Genomic DNA, 20700 nt, shown 5'->3' with positions numbered 1-20700 from the left:
ATATTGTTTATCAGAAATATTTTTATGCACGTATCAGTCTATTCCTTACCCCTGATAAGTTTCTCATATTAATATAAAAAGAAAGAATACAAGCATTTTTAAGTCTGTAAAATGTTATTTACCCCGTGAGGAAGAATTAATCGCTGTAATTAGCATCAACTTTCAACAAATGCATGGCTGTAAAATGTTTGTCTTTCATTACAAAGGCTTTGGAGTTTTCGAATTGCAATAACTGATATCTTTGTAAGAACTATAATTAATTGGGAACATTTATAGTTCAATTACAGAAGGAATAAAGGAAGAAAAATGATACTCAGCCATCTCTTCATAATCTTAATGCAATCTCAGTGAGTCAAAATCAGTAGAAAAGTCTTGTCAACTTATATTTGTAATCTGAGCCAGAAGAAAAGAAATGAGAAGCTAAGTCCAATTATTTATAGCACCCTGGCAAAAGTCCATAATGCATTTTTAAAGAGGCTGGAGGAGGAGGGAAAAAGAACCCATGGAAACCTTACTAATAAATTCTCTTGCAATGGCATAGTTAGGTATTAATGGCACCTGGCTGAACACACCATATTCTAATGATAAGTAAACTGTGCTATAATGCCATAACAATTTCTCAAATGTTGATCTGGGCTACTGCATACGTGAAAACTGATATAAACAAGGGCTATTATGATCCTTCTAAAGCATTTTACTTCCAAGCCAACAGTAGTAAAGCACAGCCCATCCTTCACACAACAATGGAAGTTATAAAAACAGGCACCTTATTTATGCAATAGATACTTTTATAAAGCTGAATTTTTTCTTGTAAATCAAATCACTACACATGACCAATAAAATCTTGGACGGTTCATTTTGCAAAAAGAAAAGCAATCTAGGGGTGGAAATGCTCCCCCTCAGAATGTATCTGTGTTGTGTGTCTGGATCTTAACCCAACCTGTCTTTGAACACAGCCTGCACTTCCTGCATTCAGAAAACAATGACACCAGGAAGAAGCAGCCATGTCTGGCTGTGAGTGAAACCTCAACAGCAGCGCTGTTGCCATTTAGAGGGCAGCGCTCTACCTTTCCTTCCTCTGTTCGGAAGTGACGCCAACTATTCCGATAACCCTCAGCAGGCACAAAAGCCCCGGTGAGACTTAGGGCTTCCAAAGGTGCACCCTTGATCACTCTGTAAGTGCAACTTCATCTACCGCAACTGCTTCCTGTGCAGAACTTTGCATCGCATATAGTGCAAAATACAGATCCTCAGAAGGATTCCACAAGAGACTGAAGTCATTCTTAAGGGATGCTGATTTTCTTCCCTTTATGAACACGGGAAGAAAAATCAAAATCTCGATGCCACTTGGCTTCCAGAGCGCCCCACTCTCCTGGGTTTCCTTCTACCCACACTGGCTGCTCCTTCTCAGTCTCCTCTGCCAGCTCCTCCCCCATCTTCCCAATGTCTTAGAACTGGAAGGCTAAGATATCAGTGCTTGGAGCTCTCTCCTCTATCTCTGTTTTTTCTCTGGTAACCTCACCCAGCACCACAGCTTGAAATTCTATCTATATGCCAACCACTCCCAAATACAAATACGTCTCCACCCTTCAGACTGCCCCAATCCACATGTACATAAAGCTGCCTATTCAGCTGTGCCTCCTGATGTCTCACAGCCATCTCCCAAGGAACAGGGCATGTGAACAAGTAGCTCAGCACTACGGTTAAAGGCAAAACTACAGAGACAGTAAAGATCAGTGATCGCCAGGTGTCTGGGGAGAGGAAGGATGAACAGATAGTACACAGAGGATTTCTAGGGCAGTGAAAACCATTCTGTATGAGACTATCATGGTGGGTACATGTCATTACACACTTGTCAAAACCCATGGACTGCATAACACCAAGAGTGAACCCTAACATAAGCAAGGACTTTGGGTGATAATGATGTCAGTGTAGGTTCATCCATTGAAACAAATATGCCACTCTGGTGGGGATGTTAAAAATCAGGGAGGCTGTCCTCGTGGGAGGTCAAAATATATGTGGGAAATCTCCGCACTTTCCACTCAGTTTTGCTGTAACCCAAAACTGTACTAAAAAATAAAGTATATTTTAAAAAATACAAGCCATCAGTGAATGAACAAAGTGAAAAGCGACATCTAAAGGCTTATCACTCAATTTGTTTTCCCCTGTCAGTGTATTTATAGCATCCCAGTTAGAAAAGTGCAGGATGCTTCTCCCAAAAGACCTCCAGAAGAAATGAGGGCTCCAGTCGCCCAGTCACCAGTATAAACTTGCTTACATCGAATGGAGTTCACAGGCACCCCGACTCTTCCCACAAGGTTAAAATGTACGTTTGTTAACTTTCTTAACAAAATTGTGCTCTCTTAGACCCCTGGACTAGTAGTGTTTCCCCCAAGTCTTTCCTGGCTCCTGGAGAAAAAGCTGAGCAGTGGGAAAGACATGATCTCTCTGCTCTAGTGCCAGAACCAGACTCCAGGCCACACATTCACAGAGCAGGACACAGAATGAGCTAAGAGTCACACAGGTTCATGCCACATCTGAACACCCTTCTCTGCTCTTCCGCTTCTCCAAGCAGTTGCCCAAAACTAAGAGGAGTGAGTTTTTCAACTTAGTTCTTAAAGAGGAAAAAGAAATTCATCATCCCAACTTGTATTTACAGAAGTAGCCGCTGATTAGGTATGAGCTGGTACTTGAGTCATCTTCACAGTTGACTAGCAGCACCACATAATTTATCCTTCAAATTGGGACACCTCTTGAGTGTGAAAAGGAGCAGTTAATAATTACACCCAAACAACTGAAATTATCCTGGGCAAATAAGGATGTGCAATTATCCTAACAGAGCACTTACCGTATACTAGGAACTATCCCAACTGTTTTTCATGTATTGACTAATTTAACTTCTACAACAACCCAAAGAAGTAGGTACCCCGCCGTCAGCCATCTCCATTTTGCACACGTGTGTACTGAGAGACAACGATGTTAGGAAGCCTGCCCGAGGGCACACAGGGCAGGTGCAGAGCAGGGACTGGAGCCCAGGCAGACTGGTGACACTGTCAGTCACCATGCAAATATGATCAGTTAACACCAGGCTTAGCAACACTCTCAAAGTCTCAATCTTTACAAAGTTTTAGAATAAACAATGAAAACTTAACTGTAGTTTTCCACAGTCCTGAGTTATTTCATTACTGGGACTTTTCTTTCCTCTCTCTCACATCTCACTGAAATTATTCCTGCTATACCTTCAGATAGAATGAGAAGAAATAAACTCAACTCGAGCTAGCAAGGAGCTGGCTGCTTAAGTTTCGTCTCTGTAGCCCGTTTTCATTATTTGAAGTAACTGTGTCCTATAAAGTTACTGTAAACACTGAATTAGCAAATACTCAGCCATTACTCCTAAGTGGAAATATCGAGTTAGGTTTCTGCAAGCCTCTGGTCACAGCATTTTCAACAACTGATCAATACAGAACCTTGCTTTATATGTGTTTCTGTTTAAAGGCATTTTAGTTAATATTGTTATTGATTCCTTAGCACTGAACTCATGCCAACAACACTACAACACACGGCTGAACAAAGCTTATCTAACACACACATTTTCTCCACAGGGCTTAGCACAGACTTCTTGCACTTGGGAACCCTAGACATCACTTCAGCAATACACTTGGAGGCCATTTTAAATGGCAAAATCACCAGCAAAAAAAACCCCTACAAAAATGCAAAAAATGTTGCATTAAATAGACCACATGTGTGAATGACTACAAAAGCACAGGAAGTATTGATTTGGGGTTACAAGTAAATTTTAGTGGGAGGCAAAGTCCCAAACATGGAAACCACAAATAATGCATATCAACTGTATGTGTCACTCACTCACAAAGGTATCAAGCTTGTGCAGCAGAAGCAGCACAGAGACTTCAGGAACATCTGAGTGCAAGTCCCCAGTCAGACACCCACTGGTAGGGTGGCTGTGGGCAACTTACTGTACCTCCCTCTGAGCCTTCTTTATTTCACCTACAAACTGATAATGCCCCAAACCTTCCCTTTTTCACGTCAAATGATAGCAATTTCAGTAGCTTTCTATCTTGAGTTTTATTTTTCCATTTCTCATAATTTTTCTCTACAGTCTTTACAGAGCTAAATTCCTGTATTTGTCATATGCTATGGAGTCAGGCTAAATAGAACAACCCGCTCCTGACCTAACTGTAGCAAATGAAGTGGGCTCTGAAGACACATGCTCTTCTCAAAAGCTTTCATTTCAGCTTTAATGAGAAGAAGAAAAAAAAAAGATGCAGAAGAGTGTACATCACCAGCATGCTACTTTTTAAGGAAAAAGGGACAATAAGAACCAATTTGTATTTGCCCGAATGTGCATGAAGAAATGCTGGAAGCAGAACCAAGACATCTAACATCAACAGGAGGTAAGGGGTAACAGAGTCAATGAGGAAGGGGAGGGGAGAGCAGGCGTCTCAGAATCCAAGTATATACCATTTGATATGGTTGCACTCTTAAGCCATGTAAATATAGAACTTGTTAAAAACACAATGAAATATCCTTTTCTGTAAAACAATGAACCAAGAAGTCTTAGATTCTAGCCTTAGCTCTGATTCTACTTAGCTGTGAGGCCTTGGGTGGTGTAAATTCCAGAACGGCACAGATGGCCTCTAAGTTCCCTCTCAGTCCTTAAATTCCATGGAAATCATTTATTAGTCACAAAACAAAGGAACAGGGTAACGCAAGCTCAGCTGCACCACAGCGTTTACTATGAGAAGTAAATTAACAGCAAGTCAGCTGTCTCTTAGCCAGTCTAACACGACTGACAGGTTTTACAATTTCTATGTCCTACCTTCAAGTAAATTACCTGAAGTTTTAAAAATACGTCTGAAATCATAAGAAATTTTAACAAAACCAAATGTTACCTAAGAATATGATGTAAAAGGAGATTCTAGTAACTTAAAGCATAAATCGGACAACTTTTCCTTAAAAATAAAGGTATCAAAATTCCCCAGAAATCGAAGAATTATGCACTCAAACTAGAAATACATTTAGTATTTTAACCAAGACATAACCTAGGCTCTGTTATTCTTTAAATAAAAATCTTCATATTGTAGTTTAATGACCAATTTGATTATATTGCAGATGTTAGTTTATTAAGCTCCATTTCATACATCCCATTGCTCATTTAATGAAGTTACTTGCAAATATAAAATAATTAACAACAAATGACTAATGTGGGATTTCTACACATAGAGACTAAGGAATTATATTTGAACTAAAAAATCTATTAATAAATTACAGCAAGGGGACTATAGTTAATAATACTTTACAGTACATTTGAAAGTTGATAAAGTGTAGATCTTAAAACGTTTTCATCTCAAGAAAAAAGTTTACCACCATATCACTTATTGTGGTGATCATTTTGCAAAGTATAATACAAATATAGAATCATTATGTTTTCTCCTGAAACTACACAATGTTATGTGTCAATTGAATCTAAATTAAGATAAAAGTCTATTAAAGATCATTAATCTTATGAGATTAAGCTGATACGCGAGTGTAAGGAAAGAAGAGTAATTAAGAGTTAGAGAGAAGACACTTCCCCAGTTCCCTAGACCAATAGAAGGTCCTGCTTTGATGGGTACTCTGTTCTCAGGCACCTGTTCCATGTGCATTTACCCCACCAGACTGCCAGGACAAGCATCCTGCCTGCCATCTTCATTGCTGTATTTCCAGTGCCTAGCATACTGCCTGGTACCCAGCAGGTCCTGTATAAGTTATGCTAAAAAACACACCCTAAAATATTTTGCTAAAGAATAAAGACGCAATGCTCAAAAAAAATCTCACATTCAGGACAATGACTATTTCCCCAAGAAAATAAATTCCACAACTCATGTGGAACCATTCATTCAAAGTTCTGGAACAGAAGTAACTAGATAGAAGCAGCCCTGGCTTATCAGGGGAGCAGAGGAAGAGAAAAAAGGGATATCCACTGTTATTCTTCATTTAAGACCGGCTATTTGTCAGACTGAAAGAAAAGTAAATTGGTACTGGGTGCATAACAGTGTGTACGAGAACATCTCTGGAAGCTACACCACAAACCAGCTGTACTGGGGGAGTTCTCACTGCATACCCTTCGGCAGAATTTGAATTTTTCAGTATGTATCTGTATTATTTTGGGTGCTGGTGGGCAGGACGTCTCACCCACTATCTAACTTGGATAAAAGCAGGGCCGCCACCTCCACAGAGCCAGCCCTCAACAAGAAGCTACAGAGCTCATAAGGGAACAGCAGGCATTTCAAATGGACCGAAAGCAGTTCCAGACAAGTCAAACTTTCACTTGGTTAAACTTTGCCTACCACTCAATCCCAGGCTTGTTAAAAGAAATCTTATGGTTACCAGGGGAAAGAAGGTGAGAAGGGATAAATTTGGAAATTTGAGACCTGCTATTAACTACCATATGAAACAATAGATAGAAAACAAATGTCTACTGTACAGCACAGGGAACTACATTTAATATCCTGTAATAACCTTTAATGAAAAAGAATATGAAAGTGAATATATATATATACATGTATGACTGAGACATTACGCTGTATACCAGAAACTGACACATTGTAACTGACTATACTTCAATTAAAAAAAAAAGTCCACGGAGATTATCGAAATGTTACGCCACATTTCCCTCAATGCTTCCCAGTGGAGGAGAAGGCAGCTTCACATACAGAGCCCTTAGCCCCATCTGTTTTTCATAGCTTGTATGTTCATTCTCAGAAAACTGTTTTCATATATTACCCTCCGATTAGAAGGGTATTCACATCTTTACTTCCTCCAGCCAATCTTTCCCACATTAAAAAAAAAAAAAAAAAAGACTGGCAATGTGCACAGCCACATTTTTTCATCCCATCCCCAAAAGGCTTTTACCATATCCAGGCCCTAATGTAAGTCAGACTTCTGAGCCTAAAGTGGTGTTTGCAAAGCCCACCCTCTGTGAGACCAACCTGCCTGAATTCATAATGGTGTAGGGAGGATCCACTGTCTAGAAAAGGCACTGGTAGGAATAAGTAATTCTCCAGTGTGAGTGGGTGATAACAGACTCACAGCAGGCAGGACCTCAGGGCCCGGTTTTTAGATTCTTCAGTTACTCTGAGCACCATTAGCTCCATGCTGATGGAAAAGTCACTCAGCAGCTGACACGCAGAGGGATAAAGTGATCTGCGTAAGGATGAGATTTGGAGGATTCCTTGCTCTAGTCTCAGGGAAGAGAAATATGATCAATAAAAACTAGTCTTCAAAGTTGTGGATACGTTCATGCCAAGAAATTCTGCAATAAAACAGGCAAAGGCAAGCCAAAGTTTCTCCAGTTTGAAATCTAAGTTTCTAAATAGAGGGATCTTCAGAGTCCAGAAGAACACGTTTCATTCAACAGTAGGCAGGGGAAGCGTGTTCTGAAACTAAGGAACTATACCCTCCTCCCTCTCTAAGTCAGAAAGGATACTTCATGAGCAAAAGCAGAAAATCATTTAGTGGACCTCAGAAATATTAATAAAGTGATATTCTGTCTCTACTCATAAATTGGTAAAATGATATTCTGATATTTTAAATTAATAAAATTAAATTCTGATCACAAAAGCTGCTTTGGGGAAGCAAATTGGACATTGGCCAGGAAGGCTAAAAAAGAAAAAGGGATAAAGGGATAAGCAAAGTTTCAAAAGAGAAGGCACTGCAGTACAGGGATCCCCGAGGACAGTTACAAACGAGGTAAACCAAGCGCTTAGCCCGTATTTTACATGTTTTAAAACCCGCAAAATAGGAGTTTTCAAATGACTATCAGATGCTCCAAAATTTAAAAATAAGGTAGCAAAATCTGTCATGTAAGTTTTGGAAAAACCTTCCTCCTAAAGATTTTTAACTTAATGCAACTTAGTGACCCCCAAGAAAATGACTTCATGGTTTAATCATTTCCGATCTCTTTTCAACAGAATAGATTCAAGTAAAATTTCAACTTGTGAGAATGGCTATCAACGACGTCCTGGAAAACATCTTTTTCCTGGCAGATTTTTCGAAGATCTCTACATGAGTACACAAACCCACACCTAAATACGTATAACTGCGTTGTGCATCAAATATACACACAATGGAAGAGAAGCAGGAGTTACAGGCAGGACGACTTAAGCAGATAAACACAAACACGGCCATTGTGCCCTGTTCTGGTTGCTCGTATCACTTCTCTGCTAGAAAAGAAATTCCAATGAACTCCCGATACAGAGACCGTTTTCTTGCTACAAAGGGACTTTTGTTTAAATCCCCCACAAGTGACAAGGTCAATCTTAGCCAATCTTGACATTTCTGTGGAACCTTTCCACCAAATTTTTTTCCATGTTCAAATCATTTCCTGAAACCTATTTGAAATCCAAAGAAAACACTGTATAGATAGAGTATCGGTTAAATTCTTTAACAAATACCATTCGTGACCCACATTTTCCTCAAGATATTTTTCTATAAATATACTTGTAAAATCTAAAATCACAAGGCTTGTACGATTTAATCCACATCTTTAAAAAAAGTTAGACCCAGAGTATGGTAATAACATACTGAATTAATATTTAAAACAGTATTCGCCTGTCTTCTTAGCATAACAGAAAGTGATTTCAGAATTTTTTAATAAAATCATATTTTCACAGCTTTTACACAAAGCTGACATTTTAAAAAATTAAAACATTTTTTTGCTGTGAGGTTTCTCAGTATTTACATTACCAACTAAGGGATAAAGACTTCTTTCACTTTTTAAGTCCTAAGAAAGACTTGCAAACTCATTTTCTACGAAAGTTTACTTTAGAAACATGAGGTTTTTCAAAGAAGCAGATCATAATCTGAACTCAGTCAGCACTCTTTTCTCTTCCTCAAATCACTGTCAAAGTAGTTTGAGTTTCTATACGCAACTTGGGTATCTTTCTTAATTTCATCATACTGTTGCATGTGAGGACGTCTGATGACATAGGAACCAGAGGGCACTTTTATAATCACTAGGCTTATTTCTAGAGAATATTGCAATACTTCAACCATGGAGACACATTCAGAGACTGCTTACGATAAAGCTACTGGGAAACATCCCTCAGTTAGGGACTCATGTCCGAGGGGAAACGACAAGACAATGATGTCTATGATGTGCCAAGGAGCTGTGTAGAAAACAAGCTATTCTTGGCTTTAAGGTCTCCACATTCTAAGGGGTCAAAGGCATCCAAATATTAGATAAAAGTCTAATCACTCTCTATGACTAGCTCCACGGGTGATGGACACCAAAAAGAGCAAATCCTAATACTTTCCCAGGTAAGCAATCCTTAGCAGAAGCCTAAATGGAAATTTAGTTCTTTAGACTGAAACCTTAACTGCACTTAGAATATGTGTATTTTTGAAAAAGTGGTCTGGGGGAATGCATTCTGAAGAATCAAAAACCTCACCTCACTAGTTTCAATTCCCTTTAAGTGAATGATCTTAAATTCACATAGTTAATTGGGATCTCAGTCTCTTCACCTGCAAAAAGGAAGTGATGGTACATTACAGCATTACAGGATACTGTAAAGGATGAAATCATGAGATAAGAAAAGTGTTGAGAAAACAAAAAATTGATGCCCAGTGTGAAAGATTAATGCATAGCGATTAGAGGCAATATACCACAATAAACAAACAATCAGAAAGCTTTAAAAAGCTTGCTTTTGAAACTTAATTCATCAGCCATCTTCCTTGGGCTTAAATCAAGCGCTAGATTTAACTTGGCTAAATTACAAAGTTTACATTATAATCTTTTCCATCAGCCAGAAAAACTGTGTGGTCCTGCATTTGTTTAACTTATAACTGGCAGAGTCAAAAAGCCATGTAATGGTTCAAAATCCACAGCTGTAAATGCAGTGCAAATGAAACACTGCAACTAAACCCCAGTCGTCGTTTCTTTTCCCACAAAGTTCTACCCTAGTTTAAGAATGGTAACAGCTAATGACTAAGCTTGGTAACAGTTGCGTCTGTCCCAACCAGGACTATTATTCAACTTTAAAAATTTCCACGTGGCAACTCAGAATGGAGCTTGCAAAAGCAATGTAAGAAGGCAAAAAGGCAGGTAATAGACCAAATGTCTGCAAAAAAACAAAAACAAAAACCAGGAAAACGACCTAATTGGCAGATGGAGCATGTCAGGACCTGCTCTGAAGCCCTGGTCCCAGGCAGTTACCACTCACAAGCAGATACTAGGCTGGGAGGAAGCCAATGGCTCAGGTTTGAGTCCTAAGTTCCGACTGAAATGCTTTATGATTAGGGAAGAATCCATTGATTTTGACTTCACTCAATGTCAAAATAAAGATGAACACTACAATGTTGTAAAACTTGCCACAACTATCTTTAAATACAAACTCATGCAAACCGTTGTGCGAGAGTCTATATAAAACAAGACCTGATCTTTAACCTAGTCCTAGACCAATGCCGACAGAGGCTCACATAAAGAGGACATATAAAACAGCGACAGACTCACAGACAGAAAATAAAATCATGGGTTACCGGGGGTGGGGGGGTGGGAAGGTATAAATTGGGAATTCAAGATTTGCAGATACTAACTACTATATATAATACAGATAAACAACAAGGTCCTACTGTGCAGCACAGGGAACTATATTCAATTCAGGGAACTTGTAATAGCCTCTAATGAAAAAGAATGTGAAGAGGAATAAAACGAATCACTATGCTGTACACCAGAAATTAACACAACACTGTAAATCAACTATATACATCAATTAAAAAAGAGGATATATATACACATACAAAAGTCAATAACTACAAAATCCAGCGATATTTCAGAATATCAGACTTAGATGAAAGTAACAATAAAAAAAAATCATTGCTATTTGAGAGCTTACCAAGTGTGGTGCTAATTAATTTACATGTATTATCTCATTTAATTCTGTATCAGCCCTTTGGGAGTTAAATAATACTATCATCCCCATTAAACAGAAGGAGAAACTGAAGATTTAGAGGTAGTAAGTACTTGCCTAACATATTACTGAAATGAATCCATTTTTTTAAAGTTTGAAGCATTACATGTTTGTGCTGTACTCCTACAAAACTTAATATTGATAATAATAATGTATTTGAATACAAATACCATTGATGAAAATCATAAAATGTTATTTAACTCAAACTAATGTCAATCACCATTGGACAAAAACAGGGTGAAGGTTACCCATGCACCTGGTTACCAGTGCTCAAAAGGAGAGGGAACCAGAGGCTTCAGGTGTCAACTGTCCCTCTAGCCTTGTTTCCTGTACCATAGTCCCGCCCTCACTTGGGGCTGTATACTGTTATTATACAATGTTCATCTATTCTGCTCTGCTCCTGAGGTGAAATGGGGTATCATTTACCTGTGTGGAGCTGAAAAGGAGGTCTAGGCTCTGAACACTTCTCAAACAAAACTCCTATGAAAGCCCGAATTCATCAATTCCTGCGCCTTCCAGAGATTCTAGGGTTTAAATCTGGTTCTTTATTGGCCTTCCTCACAGCCAGCATACAGTTAAACTTTCTCAATGGACTGAAGTATTTACTGACAGTCCATACATCTTTCAGGTCTCAAAATGTTGCTGTTGTCTCTTTTGTTTTTGTTTAATTTTTAAAAAATGTTTGTGCCTTTGTGCATTGGCTATCCCATCATTTTTAATGGGATTTCAGAAGGGAGTGAATGTTAAGGGTGTGTGTCTAATCAGTCATCTGTCTCCCACTGACTTTACAAAGACTTCAGATCCCCCACTGCCTTCCCTCAGTCTTAACTAAAAGGGCTGCATCTATTCTTAAAGCATGCGTAGTCTTTTCTTTATGTCTCTACTTGAAATGATACTTAAATAACTAGTTATTTCTTTCATTCTTACTTCAGACACGGGTTACAGATAAAAACTGAACAACGTGGAGGTTTTTAGATGAATTTCAAACGAACTTCTTTGTTTAGTCATCTCAGAACAGAGAAGTCGAAGAATGTCATAAAAGTAGCTTCTCAATGTCACTGTCTTTCAAACGTCAGTTGAAGAAATTTGGTTTTAAAAAGAATAAAGTTTCTTTGTTACATTAAGTGAAACAGGGCAATTGCTTTGGTTACCAAATAAACTTGGTAAACTTATACTGGATACTGTGTAAGCAAAGAACATTTGCTAATGAAAAACAATGGCAAAAGCCATTACTTTAGGGCAAAAATTAAACAGGTTCTACAACATAAGGCGTTCCATACTCTGTAGCCTGGTTAAATTCAATGTTTTTCTTTTAAAATTTAGCTTTAAGATTTAGTCAGGAAAGATGAAATGCTAATATGTATACTACCAAACTTTAGAAAGTTTACTGTCAATGAATTAAAGTTGAAAAATTTAATTACCAAAGAGAGAAAACATTTACAATGCAGATACACTATGCCCTTATTTGAATAAAATGTCATTTTTTGGCAATATGAAGTTATTTTATAAAATAATATTCAAATGGTATCCAGTGTTCCATGATATTTCAGTTTTAATATAATCTGATTAAAATTTGGGAAAGGAATCTTCTGAAGAAGCAAGTTCTGGGTACGTCCCATTTTGTCTGTTTACTATTACTGTAATTTACTCTTCCACATGAAGCAGAAGCTGGAGAATTTGGTATTAGCTGCTCATTATATGTTGGGAACAAATTCAGTTCCTCAGGATACAAAAGCACATTGATAGATATTTTTATTTTCCTCTGCAGAAATTGAAGACAGCATAGTTTTAGCTTTAAATTACTTACCAAAGAAATACCGATGTTTTAACTTCGTAATGGGAAAAAGAAAAACAAGCATCTTGCAAAGTTCTTTTAGCAGCATATTTTTATACAAACAGTATACTCTATTATTGAAAAAAATGCAAATGAAATATTGTTAATGTAATCTAGATATTTAGAATGAAAACTCAGAATTAAGAGTAAAAACATATTGTTTTATAAAACATCAAAACAGAGGATCATCTAATTTTCATTTTGTCGAAAACTTTTTAACACAAAACATCTCACTTAGACCTTGGTGTTTCTAAACACAGAAGTAGGGTTAATATTCGGTCTTATACAAAAAGCAATTTCCTTTCCTGTTATCAGTCTTTCACCATCAGTGTATCTTAAATTTAAAAACAAGTAGAATTGAGATCATATTCTGTTGCAAATTAATGTAAATTAATCTTACTTGTAGGCCTTCTATTAATATGGCAATTGTCTATAAATTATTCCAAATGAACACAGACATGTGGAGGCAGAACAGAAAAAAGAATAATCAGAGCATACATACAAATATGCAAAGATATACTATGTGTGGGGTTTGGTTATGAATGAAGCCTATTCATTTCTAAACAAAAGAAATACTCCCTTTTTTCATGGGTGATTAGGTTTTTAGGACATCTTTGGACCTTAAAAGACAGGGAGACCATGAATCCAGGGAGATTTCATGCATCTGAGTCAGAGGAAAATTAACGCAATTAAAGGCAAAAGGAAGTAGGTCCAGAGCTGAGAGGTCAAAGCTCTGCCCTTACTGACCAAAGGCAGACTGGTACTGCCTGTACTTACAGGATTTATCTCTAATCATCTCAAGAAAAAAGCAGCACTCTTTGTAGGAGGGGACAAATACAAGACCAGCAGGGTTCCAGCTGCCTCCCCACATATGCCTGTAAGGAGGATTACAAAGCAAACAGTTGCCTGGCCCCTGGCACCAACTGAGAAGGTGACCGGAAGGATACTATCTTTAAAGAAAGGGGCAAACCCTCCGCAGCCCAGGGGCTTGAGAGAGGGTCTATGCAGTTCTCCTGTTGGCTTCAAAGTTATCCCAACTCCCAAGCTCCTTCAATGTTTCTGTGCCAAAATTCTGACCTTGGTTTTCCTTTTCTTTTTATTCTATCCATGCATCTCCAGGAGGGCACAACTAGCATTCAGGTGGAACAATTCATGCTTATCTGGGGCAGTCCTACCAATTGTAGGATGTCTGGCACCTCTGGCCCCCACCTACCAATGCCAGTACAGTCCCCAGGTGACGGGGGCAACCAAAAACACACTTCCAGTGCCACAGGAGGCAAACACAATCACCAGCATCGCCACTTGAAAATCACAGCTACAAGCTCCAGTATTCAAACCCACGGCGTCGAGAACCTATATGACTCAAATCAATGTCAAATCAAGATTTTTCTGGCATTCTACTTTGTTTTTCTCCTTTCAACTAGAAACCTTCCCCTTACACACCACAGTTATTTCAACTTGCCCCAAATTGAATTCCTTATCTTTCTCACTAACCCCAGCCTGCTTCTCTCACACCCTGGCTGACACAACCACCATCCACGGTCAACCAGGCAGAAACCTGGGAGGCAAACAAAACTCCTCCCTCTCTCTCTCACGAAGTCCTCAGGATTATATGTTCTAAATACCCCTCAAGTCCTTCATCTTAGGACTCCTATCAGATTCCCATCTTCTCTGGCTGTGTTACTGCAATGGCCCCAAACATTTCACAATCTTCACCCCAATGCAAATACCACTACTGTCATCTCCCAGGGCACCATGTCGGTTCCCGACTTAATTGCTCACTGTGTCCATCTAGCCTTCAGGAAACAATAAAAAACCCTTAGCAGGCACACAAAGGCCTTCACCATCTGCTCTCATCTTGGCCTGTGATTCTCACCAAGGGTCCAAAGCCCATAATCTCCAGCACCACCCAAACCAGCCCACCTGGCGACAGGACACTCCTCTAGGATGCCTCTGCACACACACTGTGGAGGTTCCACCAGCCACCAACAGCCCCTGAGGACCAAGAACCTCAGGGCAGATGCCGCCAGCTGAAAGGCTCTAGAACCCAGGCATCTGTCAGAACAGGAGGTTGCACAAGTGTTGACTGAAATGAACGATTTTTTATAAAGCAGAAAAGAATTTAGTAGGAACATCCACTGATAAATGCACACACCCAGAATCAGAATGCTCTTGTCCCTGCCTGGCTGTCTTCACACAATGTCATCTTACCCAGAAGGGCTTCGTGGTATCATTTACTGGCAAACAGTGAAGAACCTGGACCACTGTAAAGGGGACCAGACATCACATTGTTAAGCTGAACCTTGAGCATGCTGTGACCTCAGCCTCCACTAAATATCCCATCACATATAGCTACAAATTTTCATCAGGTAAAAGTAAAACCATGAAGATGGTCTTGCTTATGCCACACTTAACAATGCCACGTTTTTTCAGTAATTCATTTAGACAATGATCATTTGCTTTAGTCAGGAAAAAAATCAAAATTTTACATTTTCTTAAGGCTGGAAACCCTTTCATGGGTAGCACATTAAGGAGTTATCTATCACTTAAGAGTCACTGTGGGACACCACACACTGGAAGTTCGACAAGCAGGTATTACATAATGAACTAGGTTTTGTAAATCTGAGCACTTTGAATTTTAAAAAGGCTGTATCTGAAATGACTGTTTCAAACTTAACCAAACTTTTGTAATGTAAGTGATTAGGATGCAGACGTAGGATTATCATGTAGAAGCTGAACTTTCTTAGTTGAAACATGTTATAGAAGAGACCAAATATTACTCAGGCACTTATCCAAAATAAAACACTGCATTTCAAATAAAAATGAAACAAAAATGTAAATGATAAGGATATTTCTTCATCACTGAATGAAGGCTGAGAAGTTCCTGAGTTTTATTTTAAAGATGAAATGTCCAAAAGAGCCTCTTATTATAAGTTACTACAGAAAAGAAAACATTTCAATAAAATCAGAAGAGATTTAAATTTTGTAACTGATTGAAATTAAAATCATTAAATTTTCATCTATAATTAACAAAATGACTTATTTCAGGGTTAACCAATTATGGAATGTTTTTATCCCTGTTTTCTAGATAAGAAGTGAGTTGGCATGGTTTAGCAACTTTCTCAAGGTTAAGAAAGTACAGGAAAAGGAAGCAATTGCTGGGGCCGGGGCTCCCTGTGAAGCACGCTGATACACAAGCAGTGCCACAGAAGCCCAAAGGCGCTTAAGGACCCAAAACAGCCTCTGTTCAAGCCCTGCTGTTACTCAACCACCAGAATTTACTGACAGCTCCTCTGGAGCCATTTACACACTGTGAGAAGCTGGCGGATGGCCACTCGGTTCCAAGAGTAATTCTGTAGAAGAATAAAAACACGCCACTGTGGTTTTCAGAAAACATCTCCTAATTAAAATCTTGACTCACATTTTACAGTTATCACAACAGTAATCATTCTTTATAGTGATGTATCTAATATGGAGCTTTATTTTTGGACATAAACTGAAGTAAAAGTTAAAATGAAAAAGACTCATTTTGAAATCTGAATACCTTTTGAACTGGGACATACCATCTAAGGCTCTTGTTCTGCCTTCTTCACTAAAGGGAGAAAGGAGATTTTTTCATCTCTCTTATCCAAATGGGCAAGACTGGTACCAAAAAAAAGAAAAAAGGCTGAACACAAGCAATGGCCCAGGTTCTGAAAGAGGACCTCAAGCTGCAGTGCCTGTCATCACCCGGACACCACTCAGCCCTGTTCTCTAAGGCCCAGTGGGTCCTCCGAACAGGTTTTTTAAAGTATCCATGTCAGTAACAAGGTGGCCAAGATCTTTTCCTGTGGCAGAACCTGGCTTCTGAAGTTGTGCCACTACCATAAGGTACGTGGAGGGCTCACCGCAGGGGAAGGGAGCTGACCATGAATTCTCTCTCTCTGAAGAGGCCCCGACTCACAAGCTAACCTGTTCAGCACGGGTGTTCAGCCTTGTAGCTCAAAAGGAAAATGTGCCTGTGCACCGCGATAGTGTCAGGGACACAAACGTGCTATCATCCCTGTCTACTCAGCTCTGCCCTCAAGTGACAAACAAGCAATGCCCTGATTCACAGGAAGTACTCACCCCAGGGACAGATCCACTTTTGTGGACACTGAAGCCTGTACAATTTGTAGGCCCTCTAAGAAAAAAGGAGGCACAAAAGCAAACACTTGAAAGGCGCCCTTGCAAGTGAGAAGCTTTGAAGCTTAAGCTTCATTAGTTGTACAGTAAACCCACCTTGGACCCAACCATATAAAACTGCCAATATTCAAGTCGTTCTGACCTACCAAACAAGCAACTGGGATGGCTCAGCTCAGTACCCTGCCGGCACATGGCTCCAGTCCTGGCTGTGTAGCTCACTCTGAGGAGGTAAGAGCTCGCCAGCCATGTACACACTGAGCTCCCTGCACTCATTAAAAATAATAGTGAAAACTTCTCTAATAGTGCTTACGGAAAGTAAAATAGGGAAAACCTACAGAAACTGTTAGGGTCACTATGACTGCATTTTAAAAATAGTATTTACACATCTTAACAAGGATGAGGCTATGAAAATGTAAACAGAAATAATTTTTGGTTTTGAAGATTGTCAGTTACTTTTTCCCCTTCCAACTAAATGTTGGTATATTACTGGCATAATCAAAAAGGAAAAACAAAAGGGAAAAAGGCGAAGCGGAGGGAAAAGAAGGAATAGAGACCTTAGATGGAAACATCTGCGAGATAATGAATCACACATTTTGTCTCCGCCTATATGTCAACAACCTGACACAGATCTTAAAACGTATTTCAGGAAATAAAGATTAAAGCCAACTGAACGAATGAGAGACTTCATACCTCTAAATGTCTTCCTTTTGAGATAACACAGATGTTTGTCAGTAAGTCATGTCTTGGAACGACCAATGGCAAACAAAAGTGAACTTACTTTTTGCTTGCCTCACAGACATCTGTAATATTGGAGAAAAGATGGTGACTCTCTGTCTTGGTCATTGTATCACTCAGTTCTTTAGAATTTTTAAACATTCGTATCAAGATCTCCAAGCTCAGTAAATATGAATGTTCAGAGGATATGACTTCAAAGATAGCCTGGTGAGAAGGAAGAAGAAAAGTGTTATTAATTCTTTTAATTAAAGAACTAAATATAGCTCTCATAATTCTGCTATAAGAATGATGTATCTTTAAAAATATAAAAAAGATAAGTATTAAAAACACACACACACAGACACACACACCACCAAACTACTGTCTTTATATAAGGCACGTATACCCAAATCTCAAGAAACAGAGTCACTGCCTGGAGTGTAAACAGGAAACAAATGAGAGGATTTGGATGACTTGAGATTGCATCCTGAGGTCACGCTTTGCCAGGGGATGTAATTAATAGAGGAAGCCAGGGTATGTCATAAAACCTCAGTGTGACATTAACTATAACCTTTGGGGTCACCTCCCCCAGCCCTGATTTCAAAGCATGCTACTCTGGGACAGCGAAAATTTATGGACATCACTTGAGATTCAGAGAAAAATTCTCACAAATACATTTCTTTGCTCCCCTGTGGGCCTTTTCTCTGTTTTTTATAATCTGACTAACTTGCAGTCAATAAGAACAAATATTCTAAATGTATTAAAAGAGCCTAACTGTACCTCCCTTCTAAAGGTTCTTATCAGCCACAGGAATTCTTTTACATAAATTCATACAATTGAAAGTAATTCTGTCCATTCCACAAGCCACCCTCTCTGCTCTCATCAGTGTCTCAAGTAGGAGCGAAGGACCCTGGGCAGAAACTCTTGGTGTCAGGCACACAGTGGTTTACCTGATAAGTGTTCATGAATGATGAAAAACCAACCCACATATGTGGAGAGACACCAACGCCCTGTGTGAGGAATTCAGCTAGCTCGTTAACAAAATCAGATTCTCCAAGTATGGCAAGGCAGGGGGAATTCCTCCTCAGGGAAGGGTCGTGAACATCCTCAAAGGTCTGAGATTCCCAGCCTTCCTGGAGACCTCCCTAGTAATACTGCCATCATCATCGTGGCTTCCTGGGCTCCTCCCCTCAGGGCCTGGCCCCAGGGGCACAGGAGACTCTTCCCGTTAAGTCTCTGTGCTCCTGCTGAGCCTGGGTGGGAGCAGGCAGGGTCAGGTAGGTGGATGCCCTGCTGCCGCCAGGTGCGCCATATTTGCAAGTCAGGTCAGTGGGACTAGTATCAGTGCTCACCTCCCTTATCAGCATCCATAAGCTTCTACAGAAGTCTTAATTAAATGGATCCTTCTAACCTCTGTGGTACTCCAGGGACTTGAGTGATATAATCATCTACTGAGTAAAGAGTAAGAACATTGCGTCTCACTTAACCTGTGTATCTTGTGTAATTCTATTCAATCAATACAATTATCCCCAGGAAATGTAATGCAAACTAAAGAAAATTCACCCTTCCTGACCAAAAATAATGGATTCAGGTTGCTGATGGATATGGTCCTTTGTAATGACTGGAAATGTTTTCAAAATCAAAGGCTCTTGTAGCCAAACCCAAATTGCAAAGATTTGAAAAAATGTGATGAACTATATAGACTAGATTACAGGAAAATATGAAATTGGGCCAATTTAATACAGTAAGTGTAATGTAATAATTGTTAATATAATAAGCGTAATGTAGTAACTGTTAAAACATCTTGCAATAGAGCCATCAACTACTTACAAGTAGATCAGGTTAGACCTGCTAAAACAGCTATGTAAGAATAGAAAGGAATCAGAGCTAGATTTGCTGCTGTCATTATCTTTCTACATGACAAATCTGAACAAAAATTTTCAAAATATAAAGGAAATAGAGGAAGTCCAAATGGGAAAGGTCTGAAAGAATAGAAATGTTCAAATGGGACTAGAAACCTGGAGAAGCTCTTGAATTTGTCCATAAGGAGAGAGAAATATTGTTTACGCAGCAATGTTAATAAAGAAAGAAACATACCATCTACTGTCCATCATTAGAATATATATTTTTTAAGGGTGGCATTTATAGAATGGAATACTATATAGTGGTTTGAATGAGTGATCTAGATCAATCTGCATTAATATAGATCAAAAAAATCTCAAAAACATTGTTGAATATAAAAAATAATAAAAAACATATTCAGAATCATATCATTTATCTCCATTTTAACACCCACACGAATATACATACATGAATACATGTAATATATGTTTTAAAAACACAGACTGGCTAGATACACATCAATTCATAATTATAGCTGCCTCTCTGGAGGAGAGGAAGGGAATGGGATTGAGGAGGAAAATGTAGAACTTCTGCTTTATTGAAAAGTCTTGTTTTCTTCTTTACTTTAAATAAATGAAGAAAAAATTATAAATGTAATACATTTGTTAATTCTCAGTGACAGGTTCACCAATGTCTGTACTTTTGGGGTTTTTTTTAAATCCAAAAAATATGCCACTCTAATGTGCCCTAATATTTTTGCATTATTCCATGTGAATACAGTAAGAAAAGAATACCTTGTGTCCTCTGTAGAACTGATTTAACGCATGTATATTCTTCTTTACTTTAAATAAATGAAGAAAAAATTATAAATGTAATACATTTGTTAATTCTCAGTGACAGGTTCACCAATGTCTGTACTTTTGGGGTTTTTTTTAAATCCAAAAAATATGCCACTCTAATGTGCCCTAATATTTTTGCATTATTCCATGTGAATACAGTAAGAAAAGAATACCTTGTGTCCTCTGTAGAACTGATTTAACGCATGTATATGCATAAACTTATACATATATGTGCATCAAATATGCATGAGACAGAAGGAAAGCGCTTTGAGAAACTTGCAATATTATTACAATGAGCAATCTTCAACTACATTGATTAAACTTCAAGTTGTGAAACCCT

The 20700-nt window shown here is 38.6% G+C and overlaps 1 protein-coding gene across 2 annotated transcripts in view; it reads right to left on the bottom strand.

The window, feature by feature from the left end:
• ARHGEF26 (Rho guanine nucleotide exchange factor 26) overlaps positions 1–20700 on the bottom strand; it is a 117712-nt gene that overhangs the window by 70706 nt on the left and 26306 nt on the right. For both annotated transcript variants that reach the window (XM_006202826.4, XM_015237997.3), the window contains exon 6: positions 17744–17904. In XM_006202826.4, coding sequence (XP_006202888.2) covers positions 17744–17904 — 161 coding nt within the window. The remainder of the gene's footprint in view (positions 1–17743; positions 17905–20700) is intronic.

The sequence above is a fragment of the Vicugna pacos genome, chromosome 1 (assembly GCF_048564905.1).
Source record: "Vicugna pacos chromosome 1, VicPac4, whole genome shotgun sequence".
NCBI classification, from domain to species: domain Eukaryota; kingdom Metazoa; phylum Chordata; class Mammalia; order Artiodactyla; family Camelidae; genus Vicugna; species Vicugna pacos.
Note: the sequence above shows the minus strand (reverse complement) of the source record. Positions and strands in the feature narration are given on the sequence as shown.